General features: G+C 34.3%; 1 protein-coding gene across 2 annotated transcripts in view; it reads left to right on the forward strand.

The window, feature by feature from the left end:
* The first annotated feature begins 13,604 nt into the window (after positions 1-13,604).
* The window catches only part of LOC127880037 (H(+)/Cl(-) exchange transporter 4-like), a 100,917-nt gene continuing 87,158 nt past the window's right edge, over positions 13,605-27,363 (forward strand). For both annotated transcript variants that reach the window (XM_052427252.1, XM_052427254.1), the window contains exon 1: positions 13,605-13,735. In XM_052427252.1, coding sequence (XP_052283212.1) covers positions 13,669-13,735 — 67 coding nt within the window. In that variant the 5' untranslated portion in view covers positions 13,605-13,668. The remainder of the gene's footprint in view (positions 13,736-27,363) is intronic.

Below are 27,363 nucleotides of genomic sequence, written 5' to 3' on the forward strand. Positions count from 1 at the left end.
AAGTTTACTTCGCTGAACCTACGTCATACGTGATGAAATAACACATTTATCACATGGATTTGTCAGAATATTTTGAGATATTTTTTCCAAAAAATTAGAACGCCTAAGTGTTTTGTGATGAAACTGGGAGGTTAGCTGCATTGAATTAACACATGCGAAGGCGCTGATCAGATTAAGCAACGTTATCACTAGTTAACAACTGTGCATGAAGTATTTTTTCAGTGATTATAGATAAGATGACGACATTTAAAAAGGATCTAAATTGTTCTTTTAAACAGCATATAGGTATTTTACCTAAAGAGCGGGGGGGGGGCGCGCATCAAGACAGTCCATTTGATCGGTATGCTACTAAACAAATGAAAGATGCCCATGGTATTTTTCCTATTCATGGAATGTTGTTTGAAACTGACCTCTAATGTCATTTTAGGTAACCACAGCTGCCTAGAAGTGAAGTTTACCCTTGCTCGAAACATTGGTTATTACCTCGTGCAGATGTACATTCCCAGCGTCCTGGTAGTCATGTTGTCCTGGATTTCCTTTTGGTTGAACGTTAACGCAGTACCGGGACGAATTTCTCTGGGAGTTTTAACAGTGCTCACCATGACTACCCAGAGTTCCGGCGTGAATGCGTCACTTCCTCATGTGTCGTACACGAAGGCTATCGATATATGGATGTCCACGTGCTTGATGTGTGTGTTTCTTGCCCTAATCGAGTTCGCTGTGGCAAATGTGCTCATGAGAAAAGATATGAACAAAGGTTTCAAATGGAAAAACATTTTCAGCATTCCAAACAGCGCGACATTAAATAACGTGAGTTCTGAACCATTTGCACATACCGATAGTTGTATTAATAAACAAATATAAAAGCGAGTAATTGCGATTATTTGAAGTTCATCGCATATTCTGTTTCACACATTTCAATTCACATAACACTTTGATGCAGGAATTGTATTTGTTGTCACATCGAATATTAATATGTCAGCAATTAATTCAGTCAACTATTAATAGTATTGCATTCTTAATATGACGCCCCATATTTTAGCACGAGAGAAGAAAGATCTACCACAAAATATGCAGTAGCCCGTCGAGATATTGTTATGAAAGCAAGAAAATCATACACGAACGGCTAGTCTTTTTGTTGACGTTTGTTGAAACTAGTTTATTTTGAATATAGCCTCGTAAATAAAGCATCTAAATAAAAGTATATATGGTTGGAACGATGTATAAGCTAGTAGGGCAAATTTAATAAACTGATTGGCATTGTGTTACACATCGGTACATTGTTTGTCACCATGAGCATGTTTCTTCTTTCAGAAATATGAGGACGGTAGAGACCCCGAGCCTGGCGGCGAAAGCGTCTCTAAGGTGCCAGCGAAGAAGAAGCCGGTGAACATGGGGATGCGCTACGCCATGTATTGCGATGTGGGCTCTAGAATTCTCTTTCCGGTCCTGTTTGCCATCTTCAACATCATCTACTGGGGATATTACCTGACGCAATTGAATAAAAATTTACCGTAATCGTGCCCATGGTACCCCGTCTTTAACTGCGGCTACCACCTTCGAAACTTGAATTAGTATTTGATCAACTCCAATACTTTAAAGAGAGCTTGATTGACCAATAATGCAAATGCAACATCCGCATAGTCTACTCACATCAGTTGACCCGCGTCATGCGAATATGGGTATTATGCCTTATGCGATCAGCATAGCATCCACGCAATCTGGTCAATCTTCAAAGTTCCGATATAAAATTAGGCAAGGTTTTGTGGTTTCATATGCTCCAACTCAGACTCCTCAAATGAGGCCTATTTTCGCATAACGCAGGTCAGTTTGTTTTAAGATTGAAATGACTGTTGTTTACTAGTTCCATATATCATTATAATAGTTTCGGAAAGCAAACGTTTTCAAACGTCAAGGGTACTTTATGTTACACTTATATTGAATTTATTTCTTGTGTTATGTACTGTGCATTAAACATGCTTCGTCGATCTACCATATATTCATCAGCCATCAGTGCCAGGTAGGTAGTCTGCAGACGAAATGTGTTTTTTTTTTTCAGGATTAAAAAAATACGAACTGAATGGTTTGATTGTCAAAATATTATTGAACCAACAAATTAGATGGAAATTTATATTAGTAAAACATTAAAAACTATTTAATCATTCACGTCTATGCTATTGAATATATAAGCTATGTACATGTATAAATGGGACGACTTAAGGCTCTATACTATATTTATTGCAAAACTGAATAATCCATATTGTTTTAAAACGAACCTAATTAAAAGTGTAAAATTATAAATTTCCGAACTTTATGATGTTTCTACTGGTAATATCTACCAAACAAGTGATTTATTACCAAAATTGTCTGGCGTCATAATCCATCGCATTCATAAAGTGTCGTGTCGTGCTGCTGTAGACAGTTCCGTTGTAATAGTTGTGTGAATTTATTTGTACATTTAAGTGCGTGTATAAATGACGAATAGGCAATGTAGGTACCTACACGTGTAGGTACGTGTATATGTAGGTACGTGTATGTGTAGGTACATGTTGTAGGTAAGTGTTTGTGTAGGTACGTATATGTTTAGGGTCGTCCATTTTATATTATAGAAATTGTCTCATGCAAAGCACATGTTCTGATTATGTTAGTAAAGAAATGTATGGTAATTTAAATGTGTGTGTGTTGTTCTGTTCATTGACTTGTTTAATGATTGCTCATTATGTGTAATTCATGCATAATAATTGGATATTGTGCTTCCATTTTTACAGCATGCGATTGTACTTTTTAGCACAATATTTGTTGTTTTTCGATAGGAGATTTATTACGTATTGTTATTAAAATCATTATTTATTGATTAATGCACCTCATTTAGTTATATCAGAAAATTATACAACGTTTAAAACTATAAGACCTGTTGTACTATAAACGCTAATGTGGCATTAACAAATTCCTTGTTAATATATAAAACATGTAATAAAATATGTCGACATGATAAATAACAAAAAAGACACATTTTATCAAATTGCAATCTTCAATTTGTATCATTGTATACAATTTGGATTATATATCACGTTTTTAAATCCCTGATATTACAAACACAATTGAATGGAGCCTCAGATTAACTTTACAAAATACAACATTGCTGAGAATACTAGTTTTCGGTGAAAAAGCGAACACAATAAATAAGTCAATAAAATGAAATACTTTCTCCAGTTCTTCTGCAAAATGAAGTCGCCTATTCTGAAAAGATAAACATATATTAAATTATCTTTGGATTGTTTTTTTAAAGTTTATGTTTCAGTATCACCATGAACTCTTGAATTTTGTATAATAATGTACTCCAACTACAGATCCGAAATAAATCAAATACATTACATGAGCAGATTTGTGTCATATTTAATGTCAACGATCATAGACAATGTTCCTACCTGCATTATTGTGAATATACGATACACACTAACAACCATTTATGAATGTATAAGCCGTATGTAAAATCAGAGAAAATGTAGTGTCCAAGACACGTGCAGTGATCTTTCTAACAAGCAACACACACTAAATATGAAAGTGTGTTTACACTAACGGAAATCATTCGAATTTTAAGAGTGAGATAATGTTGGTAACCCTAAATTAATTTAGATCTGTAATAATTTATCAAACATACCGGTACGCAAATGAAAAAAGGACAAAACAAAAAAATCTTAATCACAAATTCTTGCATGATATTAGATAACACAACGTGAGATGTGTTTAACAGAATTGCATATATGTGTTTATGGAAAGTTCGCAACGGAAATATATGTACATGCCATAGAGGAATATTACAACAACAAGTTAAAATAACATTCAAAATACGGTGGATTCGGCTCATGCAGATTGTATTAGGAATGGCAACAATAGTGATTGTGAAAAGAGTACTATTAATATACGAGGCCATTCACATATCAAACGTGAGTTTTCCCACAGTGGTCTGTTCACAAACAACCGAAAGATGTACACAGCCTGTATGATACAGTCATTTTATTTCACCAATCTAAAAAAAATGCGAATAAGCATATCAATTCTAAGTTCGATACCAGACAACTCGCGAAAGGAATGATCGTGTTGTGATAATGGAACTATGGGCAATGGAAATATTAGCAAATGAGATTTCCTACTTCCATCAATGTGCATCCAACCGTTGAGAAGCTTGGTGAAAATGTATGCAAAAATAGTATATCGACCAAATAGCAAAGCAACTCGCTCCAAGTATTCTCTTGCTACGGCCTTTGAATTTTCTTCATTTCGTCCGATTTCGGTGTTAAAGTCGATCTGATTTCGTCATGCCTTTGCTCATTATTTAAGCCATAGTCAATGTTCAATTCGCTTCAGATATTGTATATTGCAACTGGCATTTAATAATGTTCTGTATCGGTAGAGCCGTCTTTGTTTGATCTAAAAACAAACTGTTTAATTATGGTTGAGGTTAATGTTATAATTGTATTACCATAATTCAAATGATCGACCATATTGCTTGAGCAACTGCAGAGTTGTGGTCCTTTATTTTTCTAAAAAATGTTAGCTCTATGTTTAACAGCGTTTAAATAACATTCAAACGACGGTTGCTTCGGTTTATGCAGATTGTATTGGCAATTAGGAATGGCGACGATAGTATATGGTTTTTATATAAATGGTGCAAAGAGTACTATTAAATTGAAAAAAAGTTTCACATTCTCAAAATTTGTTTGTAGTTATTATATTTGTAAGGAAACAGTAATACTGAACATTAAGCATGCTCTAAAATATCAATTATATGCATCGTTTGACGATTTAAAAACCTGAAAATTAATAAGCGTTGCAACGCGAAAAGGTTAAAAATTTGGTGAGTATTGTTGTTGTCGTTATATTTTGTGATACTTCAATGATAACTTGTATAAAGTATAAAATACATCAATAATTGTATAGGCACAGATGACCGAGTGTTCTACGCGCTACACTTTTACTTCATTGGTCAGTGGGTCGAGCCCAGTTGAGGCTTACTTTTTTCTTCTTGAATGTTATTCTTGTGTTGTTTTTTACTGGAGCTTTATAGATCCAATGGTTACATGTATCAATATAGAGCATTTAATGAAAAACTTCAATGCATGCCAAAATCTGCGAAAAGGTCCCTTTAATACAGTATACGAGGTCATTCATGTATCAAACGTTGGTTTCGCCACAGTGGTCTGTTCACAAACAACCGAAAGATGCACATAGCCTGCATGAAACAGTCAATTTAGATTCACAAATCTTCATAACATGCGAATATGCATATCAATTCTTAGATCGATAACCAGACAGTTCGCGATACGAAAAATCGTGTTATGGTAATTGGACTATCGGCAATGAATAAATAAGTAAATGGCATTCTCTACTTCCATCAATGTGCATCCAATCGTCACGAAGCTTGATGAAAATGTATGAAAGATAATATCTGGACCAAATAGCAAGCCAACGCGCCCCTAGAGTTGTCGTGCTATGGACTATGAATATTCTGCATTTTGTCCGATTTTCAAGCTGTGTTCGTCATGCCTTTGCTCAATACTTAAGCCATAGTCAATGTTCGGTTCGCAACAGAAATTCTGTATACATGTAGTTACTGGCATTTAATAATCCTATTGGTCGGTAGAGCCGTTTTTGTTTGATCTAAAACCAATTTGTTGATTTTTTAGGTTAATATTGTAATTGTATTGTCATAGTCAAAATGATCAACCATATTGCTTGAGCAACTGCAGAGTTGTGACCCTTTATTTATCTAAAAGTGCATGTTCGTTCTATGTTTAACAGCGTTCACCAGATCTTCATTTGTTTTACAAACATGTATGTTTATCTATAGTAAGACGAAGATTTCCTGGAAAATTTGATTCAGATAAGTGTATTACTTTTGTTTTGTATACACTGTATAGAAACAGCTGTTAATCAAACGCTTCCTTTTCACGCATAATGAGAAGAATCGTGACCAGTTTTATGTCATTTTAATGTCAGTGTGGTACCTTACAAATATTTTTTCCTTTTTTTTATTTATCTGACATGTTAAAGTATTTAACTAAACAGTCCTCGAACAACAACACGTTGTGGTAGCATCTAGCAGAGGTGTTGATTGGAATGTATGCCTTAAATAATATGTAAATACGTCAATGCTTATTTATCATGTAAAACATAGTGTGTTTTTTTGTAGGGTGCGATGTTTTACTTTGTTTGATGAGTTAATCCAACTAGTGATTCACAAGCAAATTAGAATGATCAATTTTGTTTTAGTCAATGGTTTCATTAGCCATATTTGGACAAAACTCATACTTCCAGCGTATTTGTCATTACAAAATTTCTGCCGATGCCTTTTGAATGACTTAATGCAAAAGACATGCCTGTCGGGAAATTCATAGTGAATGCAATGCTAAATTAATGTTTAGTAAATGTTACTACACTGTAACCGGCTCATTAAGACAACAGCGAGAATCCTCCAGAAATAGTGCGATGATTCATCTGTTAGGTTAAGTCAGAGATGGTGCGAGATAACCACATCCGTTTAAGAAAATAATGATACGTGTTATTTACATCATGTCTTGGAGAATGCTTACAAATACGAGATAACATTAACATTTACAGTTTATATTGAGAAGATACGACATTGATAAACAAAATCATAGAAATAAAAAGCCACACCTATCAGAGTGTTGAATACGGAATCCGGATAGTGCCATCTTTAATCTCGCCCTTCTTTCATCAAGGGCGACACTAGACACACGAAGCGATACACGATATGTTGCGCGACAGTCGCGGTGACGCACGTGATTTATTGCACGATATGTCGCCTTTTGGGCTACCTACACAAGGTCGATATATCTTGTTAAATATATCGTGCGTCGCTGCGACTGGCGCGCAAAATATCGTGCGTCGCCGCGACTGTCGCGCAAAATATCGTGTAACGCTTCGTGTTTCTAGTGTCGCCCTTGATGAAAGAAGGGCGAGATTATTGATGGCACTATCCGGATTCCGTAGTTGGACCATTCTCCAAACTCATTCAAATCTAATTTGCTTATCTATAATACAAACGCATTTACACCGAGATTCCGAAAATGGTTTCATACGTTTACGTGCAAATTCAAGTGTACACACTTGAAATGTGTATAGAACAAGTGTGTGGTCTGTTTCTACGAAAGGTAATGATGAACAGTTTGCCGCTTGTTAGCCATGTTAATGAAATATTGTTATTAATACAACAATGACATCGCCTAGTATGGAAAATCCATTCGTTTGAGTGTATTCATTATCAGAAATCGAAAAAAAGTATAGAAAAAGAGAGATATACTAACGCGAAACAACTGAATTATTTGGAGTGTTTCGGTTGTATTCGTAACACTGTGTTACAATCGCACAAAAAAGAGATTAAAAGACCGGCTGATGAGTGGTAAAGGCGAGAGTCTTTTAATGGAAAGGTCACTGGTTGGAGTCTATATGGAACCACTATTGCCTTTCAATTATATTTTTAAATTACATTACCACTTTAACAAATGGGAATTTTAGTTCATGTGTTGTTATTTATCTATTTGAAGCTCTTTATGACAAACTTTAACAAATGTCCAAAATCTGCCAATCATTTTTAAAATCGCTGCAATGAAATAATCTGGTTTAAATGCAAATGTCACACGAAAATTTATGTTTCCTTCAAATGAGTTCGACGTCTGGACAAATCATATAACAGCTAATGAGGAATTGATGTTAATGGTGAATTAATATAGCCTCTGTGGGGAGAGCGTGGAGAGTTTAGAAGCGAATGCAGGATTCTACAATGAAAAGCTGTTGTGTTGTTCAGCCTGATATTTCATGATAGCATCAACATTTCGGTAGTAAAAAAGCAGGATAATTTACATCACCACTTGTCGAAATCTAACATATACGAGTTAACGTTCACATAAAACTTATTTTATTTGATGTAGAGACGTCATAGCCATAAAAATATACTAGAATATATAACGTACAATAAATGTTTATAGATTTTATCTGAGCAATAAAATGATCTAAAAATCGTTTACCCCAGTTTATCAATATCAAATAAAACGCCTTAAAACCAGATATCGAAAGTGCTTCACTAATGTAGGTAAACGGGTCACGTAATGTATACATGTAGCGTGACACAATCGTCCTGGCCCTCACGAACTATATTAGCATAAATTATACGTTTGGTGTGTTCATATACTCGAATTCGGTTTTGTTCGTGCACGAATATAATGAGACCATACACGTATACTTAGTGAGGTACGCTGGTATTTCCACCGACCTTTACTTAATATAACAGTAACAAAGGTTTGGCATCAACCGAATCCTCTGCGGTAAGACTATTTGGCGAAATGCCTATGTTAAATATGGATCCTTAAAACGACTTTTTATTTCATGCGTTCCGATAGTATAGCGTGGAATATTTGTCTTACGCGAAACGTGACTGTTTTACATTTTAAAATTATTGGTCAGTCTTGCAAGAGGATCTCAAAAATACGATTATGTTGTGTAGAGTTTATTCTACCAGGCGTCTTCAGACAGTGCGGACCGGTTTTATTTTAATTTTATGTGCTAAGAAAAGTTTTTTGTTTTTATATCCCGCCATAGGCGGAGGGATATTGTTTTGGCGTTGTCCGTCAGTCTTTCCCGCCGTAGGTCATTCCGTCCGTCCTTCCGTCCGGAGCCATATCTTGGAAGTGCTTTGGTGGATTTCATTGAACCTTGGTATGAGTATATTTATGGATAATAGGATGATGCACGCCAAATGGCATTGTACACCATCTGATAAGAACAGAGTTATGGCCCTTTGTATCTTGAAAAAAATTCATTGAAACTTGGTATGAGTGTCCAGAAGCATATTTTGGGGGGGGGGGATATCAATTCAACGAATTTGCTTGTTTGTTGTTGTGATTGTATATGTTTTGATTTTTATATGAAACCAGACACATGAATGAGGCTTGACATTCGTATTGTGTTCCAACAATTGGCAAACGAGCACATGTTTCCAGCGTTCACGTCTCTGGTTTTTCCTGGCTGGTCGGTTCACATTTTGTAGGCATAAATCTTGCTATGTATGTGTTCAATGTTGAACTTGGCTGCACAGTGTCCCGTTAATAGACGGCTCGTCTGGTATTGCAAACATGAGTTTGTTTTTTTTTAGGCGAAACAGAAGTGTAGCAAAGACTTGTCATTTACCGGTATGTGTCTCTTCGTGCAGGGCGTTATTATGGCGTTGTGCATATGAATAAAGCTTAAAGTTTATCGATTCGCTCATCATAGCTCTATAATTACATGTATTTCGTTGTCTTGTTCCTAATCGCTCACAAATAATTTTATGGTGGAATAGAACGGCGTATATTACTGGTTCACAGTTTGGAAAAACGATTATTTTCAAAGAAAATTCAAAGAGAACAAAAATATACCTATGTATTTTATTCATATAAGCAAAACATCTTACTCAGAAAATGTTAAGAAATATACGTTCGTTTATTGATTACCAATAAACAAAGTAAGAAAAATAATAAAACGTGTGTAACTCTTTTTTTTATTATTACTTGGTTCGATATCACGAGCAGGCTCACCCGTTCAAAACTTTTCCATTCATTTACTGACAGTTTTCAAAAAGACGAAAATCTCTGAACAATTCTCTTATAATAACCATATAAAGTTCACGAAATGAGATACGTCCAAAGATGCGACGCACATAAGTTAACATGACTCATGCTGTATAATGATTAACATAACATGGTATTCAATAACAACAAAAAAACCAAATACGCGTATTTTAGGTATTGCGGCAGACTATATGCGGCACCATATATTATGTAAGATATAATTATATTTGATCACATAGCAGTCTTTATAAATGTAACGTATATCAAAAGTTGGTACTAGTATGTAATTGAAAAATGCAATAAAATAAATTAGAATGAAATTATATTTGTAACAAAAAGCAACAAATCTAGAACGTTGGCTCTTTGGTTCTCAATAGTTGGTTATTGTGCGGCAGTTCTATGCAATCGTACACATGCTATGGTCGTCCCTACTAAGTATCGCATGATTAATTTAAATATATGGTTAATATGTATATGGTTAACTGCCCATAGGCATTCAAGAATGGAGAAGCTTACGTCAGACTAGAGGACGCTTTAAATCGACCACCGATTTATGTTTCGTAACTTTAATATATTCACGAATAAAGGTCAATGCCAGGTCAATACTTGCGAGCTAAGGAAAAGTAACGTGTGTTGGTGGTATTGCGCACTGATGGTTAATACTTCCGAGTTAAGCAAAAGTAACGTGTGTTGGTGGTATTGCACACTGATGTTTAATACTTGCGAGCTAAGGAAAAGTAACGTGTGTTGGTGGTATTGCACACTGATGGTTAATACTTGCGAGCTAAGGAAAAGTAACGTGTGTTGGTGGTATCAATGCCAGGTCAATACTTGCGAGCTAAGGAAAAGTAACGTGTGTTGGTGGTATTGCAAACTGATGCTTTGAGCAAGTCACCCTAAAATGTGTAAACAAGTTTGATCGAAGTGTATTCAATCGAAATTTAATTAACAGTTTGAAATTTGCATTACGGGTTTATCCCCTTTCAAACAAAACAATAGAGTAGCCGGTTAATTCTGTGGTTATTTTAAACAAAACATTTTGGTAATAAGGTACAGTATTTTAGAGAAATAAATATACATGTACTACAAATAAAAATGCATATAACGTTATAACAAACATTTGTTGTTAAGATCAAAGTTCAAAGATGTTTATTTAAAAAAAAACATTCTTAAAATTATTGATCATAAGTCATTCTCATCATTCTTAAAAATCGTTGTTTTTCGTAAGATAAGCCTCACTTAGTTCAACATAATGAAAACAGATCCGTCAAAGTTGATCGTGTTATGGAGTAAATATTGCTAACATTACAACTGGTTATCGAAATAACAATGATATATTCCTGTTCAGATGTTTCAACAGACAGATGTAGACCACAATTACATCAGAGAATTAGCGGACTATTTATATTTTCACAGGTAGGGTTCTCACAAAAATACGAGATAGTTTTTATTTAGGAGTAATTGAATGTAGATGCGTCATAGCCATTAAAATACAATAGAGAATAGAAAACATAGTGGGGCATCTTCTAGAATCTCACGAAAGCATTGCGGAGTTCTTTTAAATCCAATTTACCTGTCTGTATTACCGGTAGATCACATATTTTGGGAATCATAGACAAGCATTTGTGCCAAATTGTTTACGGGTCAATTTAAAACGATTACATCTACACGCCCGTATGTCGATAGTGCAAAAATGCAGCAAAATTACTTACTTTATTTACTTACTTACAAAAATGCAGCAAAACGTGAAAGTCGAAATTAGTATCATTATGTATTGACTATAAACTCATACTTGTGTATTCAAGATAAATTTTAAATTTTAATATATCGATCCTTATAAAATGATATTGCGTAGTAATAACGCGCTGTTCGATCAACTCGCAAATGTAGATAGTTGAGATAAATACATAAGTTTAAATGCACTCATTATTTTCTGAAAATAAACGTTTCAAAGTTTACATGTATGCATACAGGTAAAATGTGTTCGCTCCCGCTGTAGCCCTTTTTAACGAATAAAAGATAACTGGTCCCTTTTCTTAAACATTAAATTAATTCGAAATATTTGAATAGAAGGTCCTCTAAATCAAGTATTTATCTAATTGTCGCATTTTAAATTATATGTTAATAAGACTTTATCATTATATATCATTTCTGCAACACCCTGTTCAAAAAAGCGTTTAAATGCAAATAAGTACTTGAACAATGTTTTTTAAGAATACATTTGACCTTTAAATAACGTTTATTTTGAAATGCGATCCTATCCCGTCTTTCAAACCAAGTTCCACAGTCCGGAGTTATCTCTTTACATAAATTCTGCGAGGCGATAACAACCAGTCCCGCATTACTTATTAGGCAGAATAGGCAATTGCCTATGGGCCCCGCGACTTTTAGGGGAAAAATAAAACCGTGACGAAATAAAAAAAAATAAAGTTACTTACTTTGCATTATCTAATGGCTTGACAAAGTCAATTTATATCAATGTTATGTTTCATTAAAGTCTTTGCATTTTCTTACCAAGTGACAATAATTTATTACTGGCAAAACCGTACCGTTTTGCAGTGCACTGGCGCTCTTGTATGGGCTCGATTGGTCATTGTCGGCTCGGGTACTACCTACATATGTAACCCGGGTACTCTTAAGTATACTAACATGAACCCCTGGTACGGTAAATATACTTAAACGTATCCGGTCGATATAAGACTGTACCCGAGTTGCATTCCCGCCCAAAATCCGATATCGTAAAACGCGCTACCGATTACCGTAAAACGGTATTGTTTATCTTAAACTAACTTCTCTTTTTGCAACATGCTTTTTGAGTATGAGTTTCAATAATATAGAGTCCATTTAACAGAAAATTGACATAAATTTGAACATAATTAATAAAAATATAGCCGACAACGACCGATTAAGCATACAATTCCTGGTACGTTTTAGTATATTTACCGTACATGTAAGTATACTTAAGAGTACCCGGGGTACATGTAAGTAGTACCCGAGCCGAAAATGGCCAATCGAGATCTATTAGGCACTAAACCGGCTTAGGGCGTTGGCCCCACTAGTTTCACTGCATATGGGCCGCACGGTTCATTCCCGCACTGATAACAACAAAGGGATTTTTTAAGAAAATCAACTGGCAATAGTTTCGGAAGTACGCGTATTGATAATGAGAACAACAAGCATGCTACATCACTTTTAAACCATTTTAAGATAGTCAACGAGCATGTTGCAACAATAATCACTCATGTTGTGTTTTGTATTGTAACGGTCAGCAGGCATTATATATCATTAATCACGTATGATTCAATTTTATTTAAATTCCCCCTATAATGCACGTCACATCAAAGTTAAATCAGCAGCTCAGACCGATTAGTTCAAGAACGTGCATAAAAAACACTGGTCTATTGTGTACAGATAATACAATCTTAATTTAACGTTCTCATGTTAAAACATGAGGCTTTTTTAATCATGGTTATTTATAAATATTTTCACTATTCTTCGGACTATATCTCTGCTTATTTCCCTTACTATTGTGCTTACGAATCCTCATATGGGAATTGGATTGGATTATACTTATTTCAATTGCCCCAGGGTCACATTATAAAACTGCCACCGTTCAAATCATGTTTTTGCCTGTCGTACAAATCAAAATTTGCAAATCTGGTATCATTTTAAAGATAGATCTCTCTTCCAAAAATCGCAATAAAAAAGATAAAACATATCGAAACCTCTAAGAAAGTTATATTCATCACACACTCTCGTATAACAGGGTTGCGGTAAAGTGTTGCAAACAAACATTGGGTTAAGGAAATAACAACAAAAAGCATGGGTGCGATCGCTTACTGGCTTTTAAAACAGACCTTGGAAGAGAATCGTAACTATCTAGAAAAAGGGAATTTTTGGACCAGGAAAGGATATATAATTATTTAGTGGAATGTAACCATACGAGGATACTTTTGTAGTAATCTGTAACCTCACGTATCAAACGCTTACTTCCGGTGCAATATTGTCGCTATCAAATTTATTTATTCACTGTTTATTATTAATGATAGTTGTTTTTATTTTAAAAAATCTTATTAGTTTATTGTTACAACTGTTTCTCTACCATATCGGTAAGTGACTACTTCGAAAAAAGAGAAATATATTAATCCATCTGTCACGCAAGTTCTTAAAATTTATTTTTTATTTACAATGTAAAACCACTTCTGTCACACAGGACAGGTACTTGAGACAATTTGTTATGCCCCCGGATAGAAAGATCGGGGGATATTGTTTTTGGCCTCTGTCATTGTATGTGTCTGGCTGTGTGTGTGTGTCCAAAACTTTAACCAAAACTTTAACCTTGGACCAATAATGAAGATAGTCCATATAAACGCACTCCCAGAGCCTTTGATAATTTTTGCTATGGCCGCTCTGGCAGTCCAGTGCTCCAGCTAGGATTTGAAAAGGGCAGGGGGGCTTTTTTGTCAAAAGGGCACTTTTGATGCGCAGTATTTTTTTAAAAGGGCACTTTCGACGCGCAGTATTTTGTGAAAAGGGCACGTTCGAGCGCGCGGGTGTTTCTGGAATGCTTTCTATTGCATGTTAATTTATATGTTATAAATAATTGTATTATTCCCATTATAATTAAAACATTCAAATATAATGTCTACAATAAGGATTAAACTAATTACAATGTAATAAGAGATTTATGAATTATCATATGTAAAAAAAAAAAAAAAAAAAAATTTTTTTTTTTTTTTTAAGGGGGGGGGGGGGCAGGGCGGAGGTTCGGGGGGGCAGGGCGGAGGTTCGGGAGGGCAGGGCGCGGCGCCCTTCGATTTAGGCCTAGCTGGAGCACTGCAGTCCATATGCACCCCTTCATAAACATGGATGAAGTTCAGCGCAGTGAATCCGTGCGCTTCACTAAAGAGACCATTGGGACCGTTAAGTAAAAATATTCTATTATACTACATATATCGTGTATGTACCTGTTATCGAACAGCACCTATTATCGGACGTTTTGTTTTTGTTCTGTATGCACATGCATAAAAGTGCGCATGACGTCACATTGATAAACAAATGGTCACACATGAAGTCCATGACCTACTTGCCTACTTAGCTTGAAACAAATGCGCCGAAAACAGGTTAAAGGAATGCATTTATTGTTATTTACACCGTTTTGTGTGTTTTTTGCTATTACTTTTTGAATGCATTTATCAAAACGTGCATTTACACACCAAAAAGCATATTTCCGTTTGCAATTTTGATTGCAGCAGACGCAGATTTTTTCGCCGAGTCCGGGTCACGTGATAGTCATGTGACTTTGTATATACTGGAGTAGTATTTATGAAGTGTCGGGTAATAGGTCATGTTTACATTGGCCGCCATTTTGTTTTGTCTGCTAGAGTTGACAATAATCAGGGAATCATTGTTATGAATTCTTGAAGGTAGTTTGCTGGAAAACTTTACAGATAAATCATTCAATGATTGAACTGTTAGTCATTTGTTAAAACAAAATGTTTTTGTCATTTTAAGTGTTTCAATTTTAAGGTAATTTAAAGTAATTTCTTAGGTGTTCGATAACTGGTTCGTCTACCATATATACAAGGGATACAACTGTGAAAATTCCTGCACACAACCATGGTGTAAACAATAGCGAAAAATTTGCTTCCAAACGCAATAAATACACCAATTAAACTGTATTACAACAGCCAAGACATTTATCTTTCAGAAAATAATACACTTGGCAATAAAGTACAAGCTTTTCATTGAACTAAGAGAGAAAGTTTCATTCAAAATGCTCAAAAATCCTTACTTGGACACAGGTGTGCACAGATGAAAACTGAAAATTCTAGAGGTAATTTTCGTATTCCTTTGTTATAAAGCTCTTTTGCTGGTACATATTCCTTGGATAGTTTTTTTTATAGTAAAATAGAACATAATTACTATTTAGTGAGCATATTTTGCTAGAAATTCACATCAATCTGCTTCAATTTCACAATGACAATGTTTTACTTTCATTTTGGATAGTTCACATGTATTTCTAACATGCGATTTGATTGGTTGAAATTCCACAGTAGAAATAAATCCAGCCATTCACGTTCCACGTAACATTACCTGACAAATTGCATACAAATCCTTGAAGATAGTAGAAATGTAAACAAATTTAATATTTACGGTGTTTTACATATATGCAGTTACATGCAATTATGGAAGGTGTCTACTTTGATTAATAAAGTGTGTATGGATAATAAAACAAGGTAAAATTTGCTCAACTTCTCTGTTAAATTATTAAATTATGAAACAAAATGTGTCAAAGTGGGTGTGCACACCTGTGTCGCATTTCGAAAATTTTACCGTTTTTCATGAAACTTTCGTTGCAAACACAACTATGAACATTTTTACTTTTATAAACATAGTTATTATCTGATAGATAAATGTCTGAGTGGTTGTTATACAGTTTTTTTGGTGTAATTATTGCTTTTGGAAGCGATTTTTTTTTCTATTGTTCAGATCATGATGTTGTGCAGGAAATTTGACAGTTGTATCCCTTGTATATATGTATATAGTATAATAGAGTATTTTTTACCTAACGATCCCTGTGAAAGAGACGTTGTCGAGACCATTTGAGGAAAATAATGAATAAAGTTCATATGCTTGTTAAATTTACCTGAATGGCAACCTAAGAATGTTATCCGTTGCATGCACCCTATAAACACACGACGATGTTTCAACACACTTTTCTCGCTGACATGTTTGTGTTTTAATTTGAAACAGTGTATTCTGTATCGAATACCACATCGTTATCGACTTTATAGGCTGGAGCACATAACCCGACATGCAAAATATTGGTGTACTGCGACCTAACCAATATTGGGTCAATTTTCCAATAGGGCAGATACAGCATACAAAACAAAACCTAAGTCAATAAAATCAATTATTTCTTGCTTTAATGGTACCATTTCGATGAGTTTGTGGTTTAGATAGGTAAACTTTAATAAGTTCATGCAGTTTCAGTGTTCCTTAACCCTTGCATTGTTGATAACATTTTGCACCCATGTTCAAGAGAGAGCGCATTGCAACTCTAAGCAGCCCATAGGGCTATAAAGCTTAGAGTTGAATTATTGCAACTATATTGAAGATAGCAACTTGATATTTGGCATGCCTGTGTATCTCATGGAGCTGCACATTTTAAGTGGTGAAATGCCAAGGTCAAAGTCATCCTTCAAGGTCAAAGGTCAAAAAAACAAATTAAAAAACTTTAACCATAACTTTTGCAATATTGAACATAGCAACTTGATATTTGGCATGCATGTGTATCTCGTGGAGCTGCACATTTTGAGTGGTGAAAGGTCAAGGTCATCCTTCAAGGTCAAAGGTCGAAAAAAAATATTCAAAGCGGCGCATTAGGGGGCATTGTGTTTCTGACAAACAGATCTCTTGTTTTGGTCCTAATATATATAATAAGAGAAAAGGTATCCAACGATGATTTCACAGGTGTATTAAATAACACAATGCAACAGCATGAGAGATCAAACAATGCATACATATGCCATTGTGTTTGCCTGCAGGAAGCATCCATCTATGATTTAACACCTTTTATTTGATGAAAATCCACCAAGTATGTCCAAAACAGCTATAAGTTTCACAAATATGACCCCAAAATCGAAGTTGGTGATTCTCGACGTCCAAATGTCAGTTATGACGGAAGGCGATTTTTGGTCGATTTTTCACAAGTATACTCAAACCCGGTTAACTCGCGGGTCGGGTTGAGTCGCGGTATTTCATTAGCGCCCTCTGGATTTTGTTTATAAACAATCCTGCTTGACCTTCTTGTGAAATCTGAAAGAAAACATCTCTCGCTACAGATTGGAATCGATTTTTTGTAATAAAATGTCGTTAAACATGGTCTGTAACAATATTTAAATTTTTATAGTTCAGTTAATTGTGGTAACGAAAACATACAACATTGCTTGAAAATAACTGTGCTATTTATTTTATTTCATGTCTAAAATTCCATATATTTAAATTGTTATATACTTTATTGATTGTTACTTTAAATGTTATGTTAGAGCTTTGATTATTCATGATTAATAGAAAATTGGTGCTGTTTAACATATTTACATCGAATCAACCGGGAGAAAAAAACAACAATGGCTGACAGTGTGTTGGATTTGTTTCTATGGCAGTTTATATTGAAGGATTTTCGTCATAAAAAGGCATGCAGCTGTCCAATAAAGTTAAGTTAAATATGATTGTCCTTTAAATTATTTATCTGATGTATGAAGATCGTTTCTAGACGCAAGTGAATAGTCTTCAAGTACTGCGAGTCAACCGTGTTACAGTATAAACAAGAATTTCGCTATTGTCGATAGGTTGAATGAGTCGTAAATTATAGAACAAGTTTACCAATTTTATTTTAGTGTGCGAAATTCGCACTAGCTCATGGTTTTGGCTAGTGAAAATTCATTTGCGCTAGTGGGAATTAAAAAATTTATATAGTCTGGCTAGTAAGAAATTTTACTTTTTATATATGTGTATAAGAATTTGGGCTATTTTATTAAAATATGAATTTCGCACGCTGTTATTTTGAACCAATAAAAACATCTTTCTGTAACACTGATTTCTGCTTCAAAATGGTAGTGGTGATGGTGCGAAGTATGCTAAATGTGTTGTTTATTCCGAATTTCAGACTTTTTTACTGTTTAACTGGGACTGAAGAACAACTTAGTTTGAAGGAAAACTTAGTAAATGAAAAACCCGAATTTATATTTTTTACTGTTTAACTGGGACTGAAGAACAACTTAGTTTGAAGGAAAACTTAGTAAATGAAAAACGTACGTGAAGTTTGTAGTAAAGTTCTTGTTTTATTGTGTAAAATCGACCGAAAATCACTCTCCGTCATAACTGACGTATGGACTTCGAGAATAACACAAAGATACAATGCTTCCCTGGATACTGAGTTAACAGTGATTGTTTTTCTTTTGGGAACTGCTCCAGGGCTGGGCTGGGCCATGATGGTGACGTGGGCGATAACTTCGCCCGGGACATAATAACATCGCACTTAAATTACATGAAGGAGAAGTCAACTTCGCCTTCTTGTTTTACATCACTTTTTTTTTCCATCTCAAAATTCTCTATTTACAAGTGTCATAAAGTCACCAATGAGTGTGGTAGATTTATTTAAGCCTGTAAGTGACAGAGGGCATGAGTACGGCGGGCATTTTACTTGCTAATTAAAATAACAGTAGTTAAGTGAGATTTTTAATTGGACACAAGCTCTACAATATGTAATGATCACATACGTTATAATGTAAATAGGGTGTTGGATTTTCTTGACAATATTTAAGTACTGTTGATTTTTATGAAGCACATGGAAATCACAGGTTTTATTTGTATGACTTGATTTATGTGACTTTATAAATTATATGTAAGGATTTATTGAATTTGAAAATGTTATTTGTTTGACATTGATGATGATAAGCTTGGTGTAATGAGGGGTATAAAACAAGTTAAGATTTTATTAAATGACGAAGCGGCCAAACAGAAACCACTTCTCCATTTAGTGGCCTCACTTTTCCTTAATTTGGACTCACTTCTCCCTAATTTCAGCTGAGGGAGAATTCACTTCTCCCTCAAATTTGAACCTAGGCTGAGCCTTGTGCTCCATTAACCTTGACATTAAAAAATTTCACACAAAATCACCATATTGGGAAAAATTGAGTAATGAAAGAACTTAAACCGGACTTTCATGCCTTTCATGAAATCCATGGGTCAAAACCTGGGAGCTTAGGTAAAATAAACACCCTTATAATTTATTTTAGATCACCCGTGTGTCCACCATAGGTTTTCATGTGTTATGGTGTATGTGGCGTGTGTTGTAAACTTTGAACTTGTCATCACTCTAGAGGCCACATTTTTTACCAATCTTGATGAAACTTGGTCAGAATGTTTATCTGGATAATATGAAGACTGTGATCTTATTCTGATTTCTGGGTCTCGTGCACCCAAAAACTAGGTTAACACGTCATATCTAAAAAAAAACTTGTTACCACTCTTGAGGCTGCATTTATGACAAAATCTTGATGAAACTTAAAATGTTTATTTAGACAAATCTCAATGATGTGTTTCCAAATACTAGGTCACGTGGTAAAAAATTGGTTAATCTGCGTTAACTGAGGGCAAAAACTAGATCACCTGGTCAAGTTTAAACAGTTGATGTCTATACTCAAGTGAGAGCTTAAGGGACAACATGGCTCTCTTGTTCCATAAAATATTGCAATTCGTGTTAATTAAGTTATTTTTTACAATTAAAATTAGTGTGGGGTGGTTTGTAAGATAAAAGAGTTGTTTGAATTTATTTAATATTTCTTTCCATCATATCTACTGCTGTTTCTTATTCTAGGTAAAAAATAAAAACAAAAGCAAAAAAAAAACAAGCTATTGTTGTTTCAATTATAACTCAAAGAGGTCACTATGACTTCAGAACATAGTGTACATATCCTGTTCCATAACAAAAGTATTAAAATAAGCATATACATACATCAAAGATAAATTACTGATTGTCAGTTGAGTGCTTTCTTTGTTTAAATTTAATTAACTGCATAATTATGCAGTGTTTATGTCAATTGTTTGACAAAAATTCAGACCCAACCCCAGAATGTAAAATGTTTTTCCCCAAAATGACTGCATACATTGCCCAATTGAAGATATAAAAGCTCTGGGTTTTCAAAAATATGTTTTTTTATAAATTGCAACACTTTTTAGCACACCTGTCATGAAGTGACATGGTGAGCTTATGTGACCGTGTGATGTCCTTTGTCGGTATGTGCGTGCGTCTGTCAACAATTTGTTTGTGTAGACAGTAGAGGTCACAGTTTTTATCCAATCTTTATGAAATTTTGTCAGAATGTTTATCTTGATGAAATCTGTGTTGGGATTGTATTTGGGTCATCTGAAGTCAAAAACTAGGTCATTATGGTCAAAAACTAGGTCAAATAATAGAAAAACCTTGTGTAAACAGTAGAGGTCACACTTTTCATCCAAACCTTATGAAATTTGGTCAGAATGTTTATCTTGATGAAATCTGGGTTGGGATTGTATTTGGGTCGTCTGGGGGTCAAAAACTAGGTCACTAGGTCAAATAATAGATAAACTGTCAACAATTTGTTTGTGTAGACAGTAGAGGTCACCGTTTTCATCCAATCTTTATGAAATTTGATCAGAATGTTGATCTTGATGAAATCTGGGTTGGGATTGTTTGGGTAAACAACTAGGTCACAAGGTCAAAAACTAGGTCACTAGGTCAAAAACTAGGTTACTAGGCCAAATAATAGAAAAACCTTGTATAGACAATAGAGGTCGCAGTTTTCATCCAATCTTTATAAAATTTGATCAGAATGTTCATCTAGATGAAATCTGGGTTGGGAAAGTATTTGGGTCACCTGGGGTAAAAAACTAGGTCACTAGGTCAAATAATAGAAAAACCTTGTGCAGACAGTAGAGGTCACAGTTTTCATCCAATCTTTATGAAATTTGGTCAGAATGTTTATCTTGATGAAATCTGGGTTGTGATTGTATTTGGTTAGTCAGGTGAGCGATTCAGGGCCATAATGGCTCTCTTGTTTATAAATTGCAACACTCAGTTAACTCTATCAAGCTCTTTGAGTTGAACCTAAGAAAATACATGTATACTGTTAATTAATACTGGTTATCAATTTTAAAGTATTAGTAAGCATAAAAAACACAACTAAATGTCCCATTTTATAGAAGTAAGAACAACACAATTTTTACCAATGGCCCAATCCAAAGGACATGGCCCCATTCCCAAATGATAACAAAACAAGCTTATAATGTAATTAAATACTTTCTACTAACTTGTCCTGCTTTATTTCATGTGGTATCTGGTACATGGAATGACACTACAAAGGTAAGATGTGTATTATATGTCCTGCAGTAAATGTGCCTGCTTTAGATGGATGTCTTGTATTATTTCATGTACATGTGTTGTATCTATACAAACTAGACACCAATCAGGTGAGTTGTCTACCCTGAAATTTTAAAGTTCTCCAAACTTTGCTTTGTATTGTAACACAAATCCATGCACTTTGATGATTCAGTTCCTCTGCATGCTGAAGAGGCATCTTATCTTGATGGTCTTATTGCTACATTATGCACCATATTTTATAACAATACAGTTTCCCATTTGAGCTTTATTTAAATTATTACATGTAATTAGGAAAGGCCAAGTTTACAACAAACTTGTATATTGGTTAGCTAGTTCCCTGGGAATGGCTTGTGAGATTGCTTCCTCACTCACTACTGTTATTACAGACGCCACACAAACCAACATGGCAGAAGATAACTTAAAGGGATCTTTTCACGCTTTGGTAAATTGACAAAATTGAAAAAAGTTGTTTCAGATTCGCAAATTTTCGTTTTAGCTATGATATTTGTGAGGAAACAGTAATAATGAACATTTACCATGGTCTAATATAGCCATTATATGCATCTTTTGACGATTTTAAAACCTAAAAATTATAAAGCGTTGCAACGCGAAACGATTGAATAATTTGGAGAGTTCTGTTTTTGTCGTTAAATTTTGTGAAACTACGAAGATTGCTTATATAAGGTATAAAATACGTCCAGTATGTGTACTCGGCGGAATAGCTCAGTAGGCTAAAGCGTTTTTACTTCAGGACTCTGGCAGGACTCCAGGGGTCACTGGTTCGAAACCTGCTCCGGGCAATGTTCTTTTCCTTTTTTTAATTTTATTCTTGATTTTTTACTGGAGCTTTTACGATCCAATGTTTACAATTATCAATATAAAGCATTTAATGAATAAGTTAAAAAATGCCAAAATCTGTGAAAAGGCCCCTTTAAAAAAAAAATTGTTGTAACTTGTACATCATCAGGCTTTCTATCCTACAGACAATTTTAGGGAATTATTTTAACATTACAATGAGGGTATGAGATGGATTTTTTTAAACTGCCAAATAATTGTATTGATGACATCAAATTGAGAAAATGGGAAAATTTTCTTTCCAAAGATTTGAGGTATTCCGATTGGCTATCTTTAAATAGGGATTAGCATTTGATATTTTATACCATTTTTTTGTCAGTTTTATTTATCAATTGTTGAAGGAAAGGCAAAAATGATCAATATTAATTAATTCATGCTCATATTAAGCATGTGCTTGCAAAATGTGATTATTGATGAAGGGAAATTTGATTGAACAAAGGGCGAAAGTTAAATATCGTAACCAAAAGTATGAACTTCCTCTCTAATGTTACTTTTTGTTGTCTGACAGATGTTACAATTTGTCCAACAGACTTACAGATTACATAAGACACATTGCCTGAGAATTAGAGGGCTGGTTTTGTGGTGTCTTTTTTACCCTTCCTTAAAAAATGATTTGCCAAGTTTTATAACTCTTGTGAGTTTAGTTTAGTGTGAAATTTTTTAAAAAGATACACTTAACCATAAAAATCCTATTTATCTGTGACATGTTGAAAAACACATGGGTGCAAAGTTGTGTTTTTACTGTTTATTTTAGTTATTTATGTTTGTCTGTATTACTCAGTATTCTGCCTCTATATACATGTATCTGGGATCTATAATGAAGCTTAACGTACACCTTATTTGGATTCTTAGAATACAGCTTCTTAAATGGAAGTCATACACCTGGGCCGTCTCTTTTTCTAAAAGATAATAGGCAAATTTTACTTACTGAATGTTCTTATACCACATCTCAGGTTTATAAGAGCCAGAACTTTGCTGGAGGCAATTATCTTAATATGTCAGTAGTTCTGCAAAATCCTGTATTTTCGTCAGCATAAAATTTCTTAGTTTTTCAAAAAATGAGGATATGGTTGATATGTTATTTTGCGTCTGTCAGTTTGCATTCTGTTTGTTATACTTATCCGCAATAAATTTTAGTGAGGATAGGAGGTAATTTGAAGTAAATCACCCTGTTTATGACATGCCAAGTACATGTAACTAGACTATTGTTTTGAGTTTACAGTAACTGGCTCTTCTTAGAACATTCCAATTAACTTTTAATATTATGAAGTACATGGTTATAAATTAGTGAGACTGAATGACTGTTAACAAGTGTTTGAAGTGAGGAAGGGACTGAATGACTGTTAACAAGTGTTTGAAGTGAGGAAGGCAATTGCCAATTAGTCTTATTCAAGTACAATCATGGCCAAACTGTTATTTGAAAGAGGTTCTAGTATGTTGTGTTTCTTTTGTCTCAATAAAATGCTGCTTTTAATTATGAACTCCAATTTAATATTAAAATTATAAACACTACATTTGTTGGTTATTATAAAGCAAGGGTAGGGGTTTGTATGGTTTATGACAGCATTAAAATCTCTACAGCAAATTTAATGTATATCAGACAATAATTTGTCTATGGATTTACATCAAAATCTCTACAGCAAGTTAAAACTATATCACACAGTAATTTGTCAATAAATTGAACAAATTTAATTATTATATTATGTAAATACATAAAATAGATACTACTAAATTAAGTTAAACATACATAACCAAATACAAATCAGTATGTTTTTATTTCTTTGTAATAAAAGTGCAGAACTATTTTTATCAGGGCTTGATTTCACATTGTCATCTTTTAATTGCATTTATTGTCTTTGATCAACTGCATGTTGGCTGTTTATGAACTTTCCTGAAAAATACAATACACACTATGAGAAAAAAGTTTTTAACAATTAGCGCTTATCGTTTCTATTTCACCTAAACAAAATCCAGGCTATCAGTACAGCTTAACAGCATTAGCATTTTATGAAAATTGTCAATTCTTGGTAAAACACAGTAAAATGTACTCCCCTTTTGTGTAATATCTGGATTTATCAAGATTGTGAAACAGATGTATGGTAATTACTCTTTAAGTTTTCGGACGCTCTAAATTTTCGGACACCCCCTTTTTTAGCCAAAATAATTATTTTCTTGACTCTATATTTTGTGACATATGGGTTTTCATGCATAATAAATGACTAATAGGGTTCCTTCGATCATGGAGTTTTGCAACTGGATGAAGTCATATAACCTGGCATATGAATGCCCTGAGGGCGATTGACCATTACAATTGCGTTATTGGGTAGATTACCATGTATACCGGTAATAAGCTATCGTGTCACCCAAAAGCATTTGAAATAATATCGTATTCAGGAAACAGTATGGCTGTTTTTTTATAACGCTTTTATATACCATTGCAGGTAGAAGATTGCAAATAAGTGAAGTTAGATTTTTTTTTAAGTAGAAAAAAAATTAGAGTACAACACAATACAATTTTTTGCACATCTATTAAATGGTTTTATTGATATATCATAATTGACTAACATACATAACATTTCTGTCTCTAAATTTTCTGACACACGTATTTTTTTAAATAATAATTATTACGAACTTCAATTCGTTAATCTGTCAAATGAGGAAATATATGAAAATTAGTTTTGGGCAAATAATAATGTTATCACTGTATGTAGATTAAATGCAGACACATGAAAGTTTATTTTCCACAGAAATGTACTTCCTATTTGGCAATTTTTTTTGAAAATAGTCAAGGCTTTTTTGGCAGATTTTAAAGCAATTATTGGGTCTTATTCCCAATTGCAAAAATTGTCTTAGTTGTCCTTATCAAGTCCCAAATTTCCCTATTGTATGATGGTGAGACTTCCAGGTACATTGTATGAGGTTGTACATGTAATATCCGTTTATAGGACATCTTTATGTTAAGTTCATCAGTTGTTTTTAAGTTTTTTTCCATATTTATTATAAAGATAGAAATTTAGTAGTAATACTATTTCCCAATTTAAAGTGAATTGAGACTCAAGCCCTGATAGTAAATTATGTTGCATTTAATCTAAATTAAAATTAACTTGTCACTTGGGTATGATAATAAAAGAAACTCACATGCCAGATGCAAGCACATTGTTTTTCATGATTTACTCATGTTAAATGGGAATACTTTGATCTGAATTGGACGTAAAATCTATGTATATCACACTTCTTTTTATGACTTCATGCACACCGTGCGCATGTAAACTTCTGCGAAAAAAGGCTTTGTGTTTGTTAAATAATTAAACACATGTATCATTAATTTTGGTCAGAATTTTTTTTAAAGATGTAAGAACTTCTTTATCGTTGTTTTGTTGTAATTATTTGCGATCAAGTTTCCTAGCAATTGTAATTAAATCTCCCTATTTTGACCTGAAGAACTATGGCATGTTTGAATTAAAATTCTCTTACAATTTACATCATTATGTTGACTTATGATTGAATATCCCGGTGTTATGAAAATTGAATCATAACATACAGTTACACAACTAAATCTATTATTGTCATGTAACCGAGGCCATTGGTAAAATATTGGGGTCTGGAAACAGAACTTTTTTAAGCCATAGATTTTTATGCTCCCTGAAATAAAATTTAGGTGGAGCGTATAGTTGCCAGTTTGTCCTTCCTTCCTTCCTTACTTACTTCCTTACTTCCTTCAGTCACACTTTTGTTACCGTTTCTCATAGCGCCTTCAATACGTTACCAATCTCTTTCATATTTTGCATGTAGGTACCTTGCATGGACCTCTACCTTTTGATGAGGTTTGAGGTCACTGGGTTCAAGGTCAAGGTCACCGAGGCTAATAATAGATTTTCCATCACGCTTTTGTTACAGTTTCTTACAGGGCCTTCAATACTTTACCTATCTCTTACATATTTGGCATGTATAGGTATCTTGCATTGACCTCTACCTTTTGATGAGGTTTGAGGTCACTGGGGGTCAAGGTCAAGGTCGCCAAGGCTAATAATAGAATTTCTTAAGGTCACACTTTGGTTACAGTTTCTCATAGCGCCTTCAATATTTGATCTTTCTCTTATATATTTGGGATGTAGGTACCTGGCATGGACCTCTACCTTTTTGATTAGGTTTGAGGTCACTGGGATCAAGGTCACTGAGGCTAATAATAGATTTTCTCAAGGTCTCACTTTTTTCCACACAATTAAAACATGTATCGACCAAGCATAATTGGGGAGCATCCATCAGTTTTACTGATATCCTTGTTACACTATATAGGCAGATTAAAGGTTTTCATTATTAGGGGTATTCAACTACAACCCGATTCCCATGATTTGTCCCGATGTCCAATATTTTGAGGTCGGGAACATTCGTAGCTCGGTTGGCGAAGGTCCTAACTCATTCGTAGCTTGTCGTGGGCCGGTCGTAAGTGATTCCTGCAAATACTGAGCTCCCGAAAAATTGTGGCCAGATTTTAAACATGTTTAAAATTTGGCCAGGACCTTCAAAACTGAATTTAATCGCAGTTGACTCGTAACAGCATGTAGTGCGTTCTTGGGCGTCGTAATGGAATCGTATGTAATTCTTGACTCAATCGGGAAATCGGTTATCACGTGATCTGTCTATGAATCAGCTACGACTTTGTCAAGACTCACGAGTTCACCCCGAGTGAGTTGCGAGCCCGCTAAGATTCTCGCGATTTAGTTACGAAACAGTTACGATTTTCGGAGAATGGTTGTGGTATATAACAAAGCTTCTCGTTTTGTTTTCAATCATTCAGTTGTTAGGGCTTTGTATGAATAACAGGTAATTTGTTTATAATCAAAAATGGCAAAAAAAGAAAAGAAAAGAAAAAATACAAGAACCATTTCTGCCTCATGGTAAGCTACTCCACGTCATACGCTGAAATGTTCAATCCAGCTTCAGCTTCTTACACAT

This window comes from Dreissena polymorpha, chromosome 4 (genome assembly GCF_020536995.1).
Source record: "Dreissena polymorpha isolate Duluth1 chromosome 4, UMN_Dpol_1.0, whole genome shotgun sequence".
NCBI classification, from domain to species: domain Eukaryota; kingdom Metazoa; phylum Mollusca; class Bivalvia; order Myida; family Dreissenidae; genus Dreissena; species Dreissena polymorpha.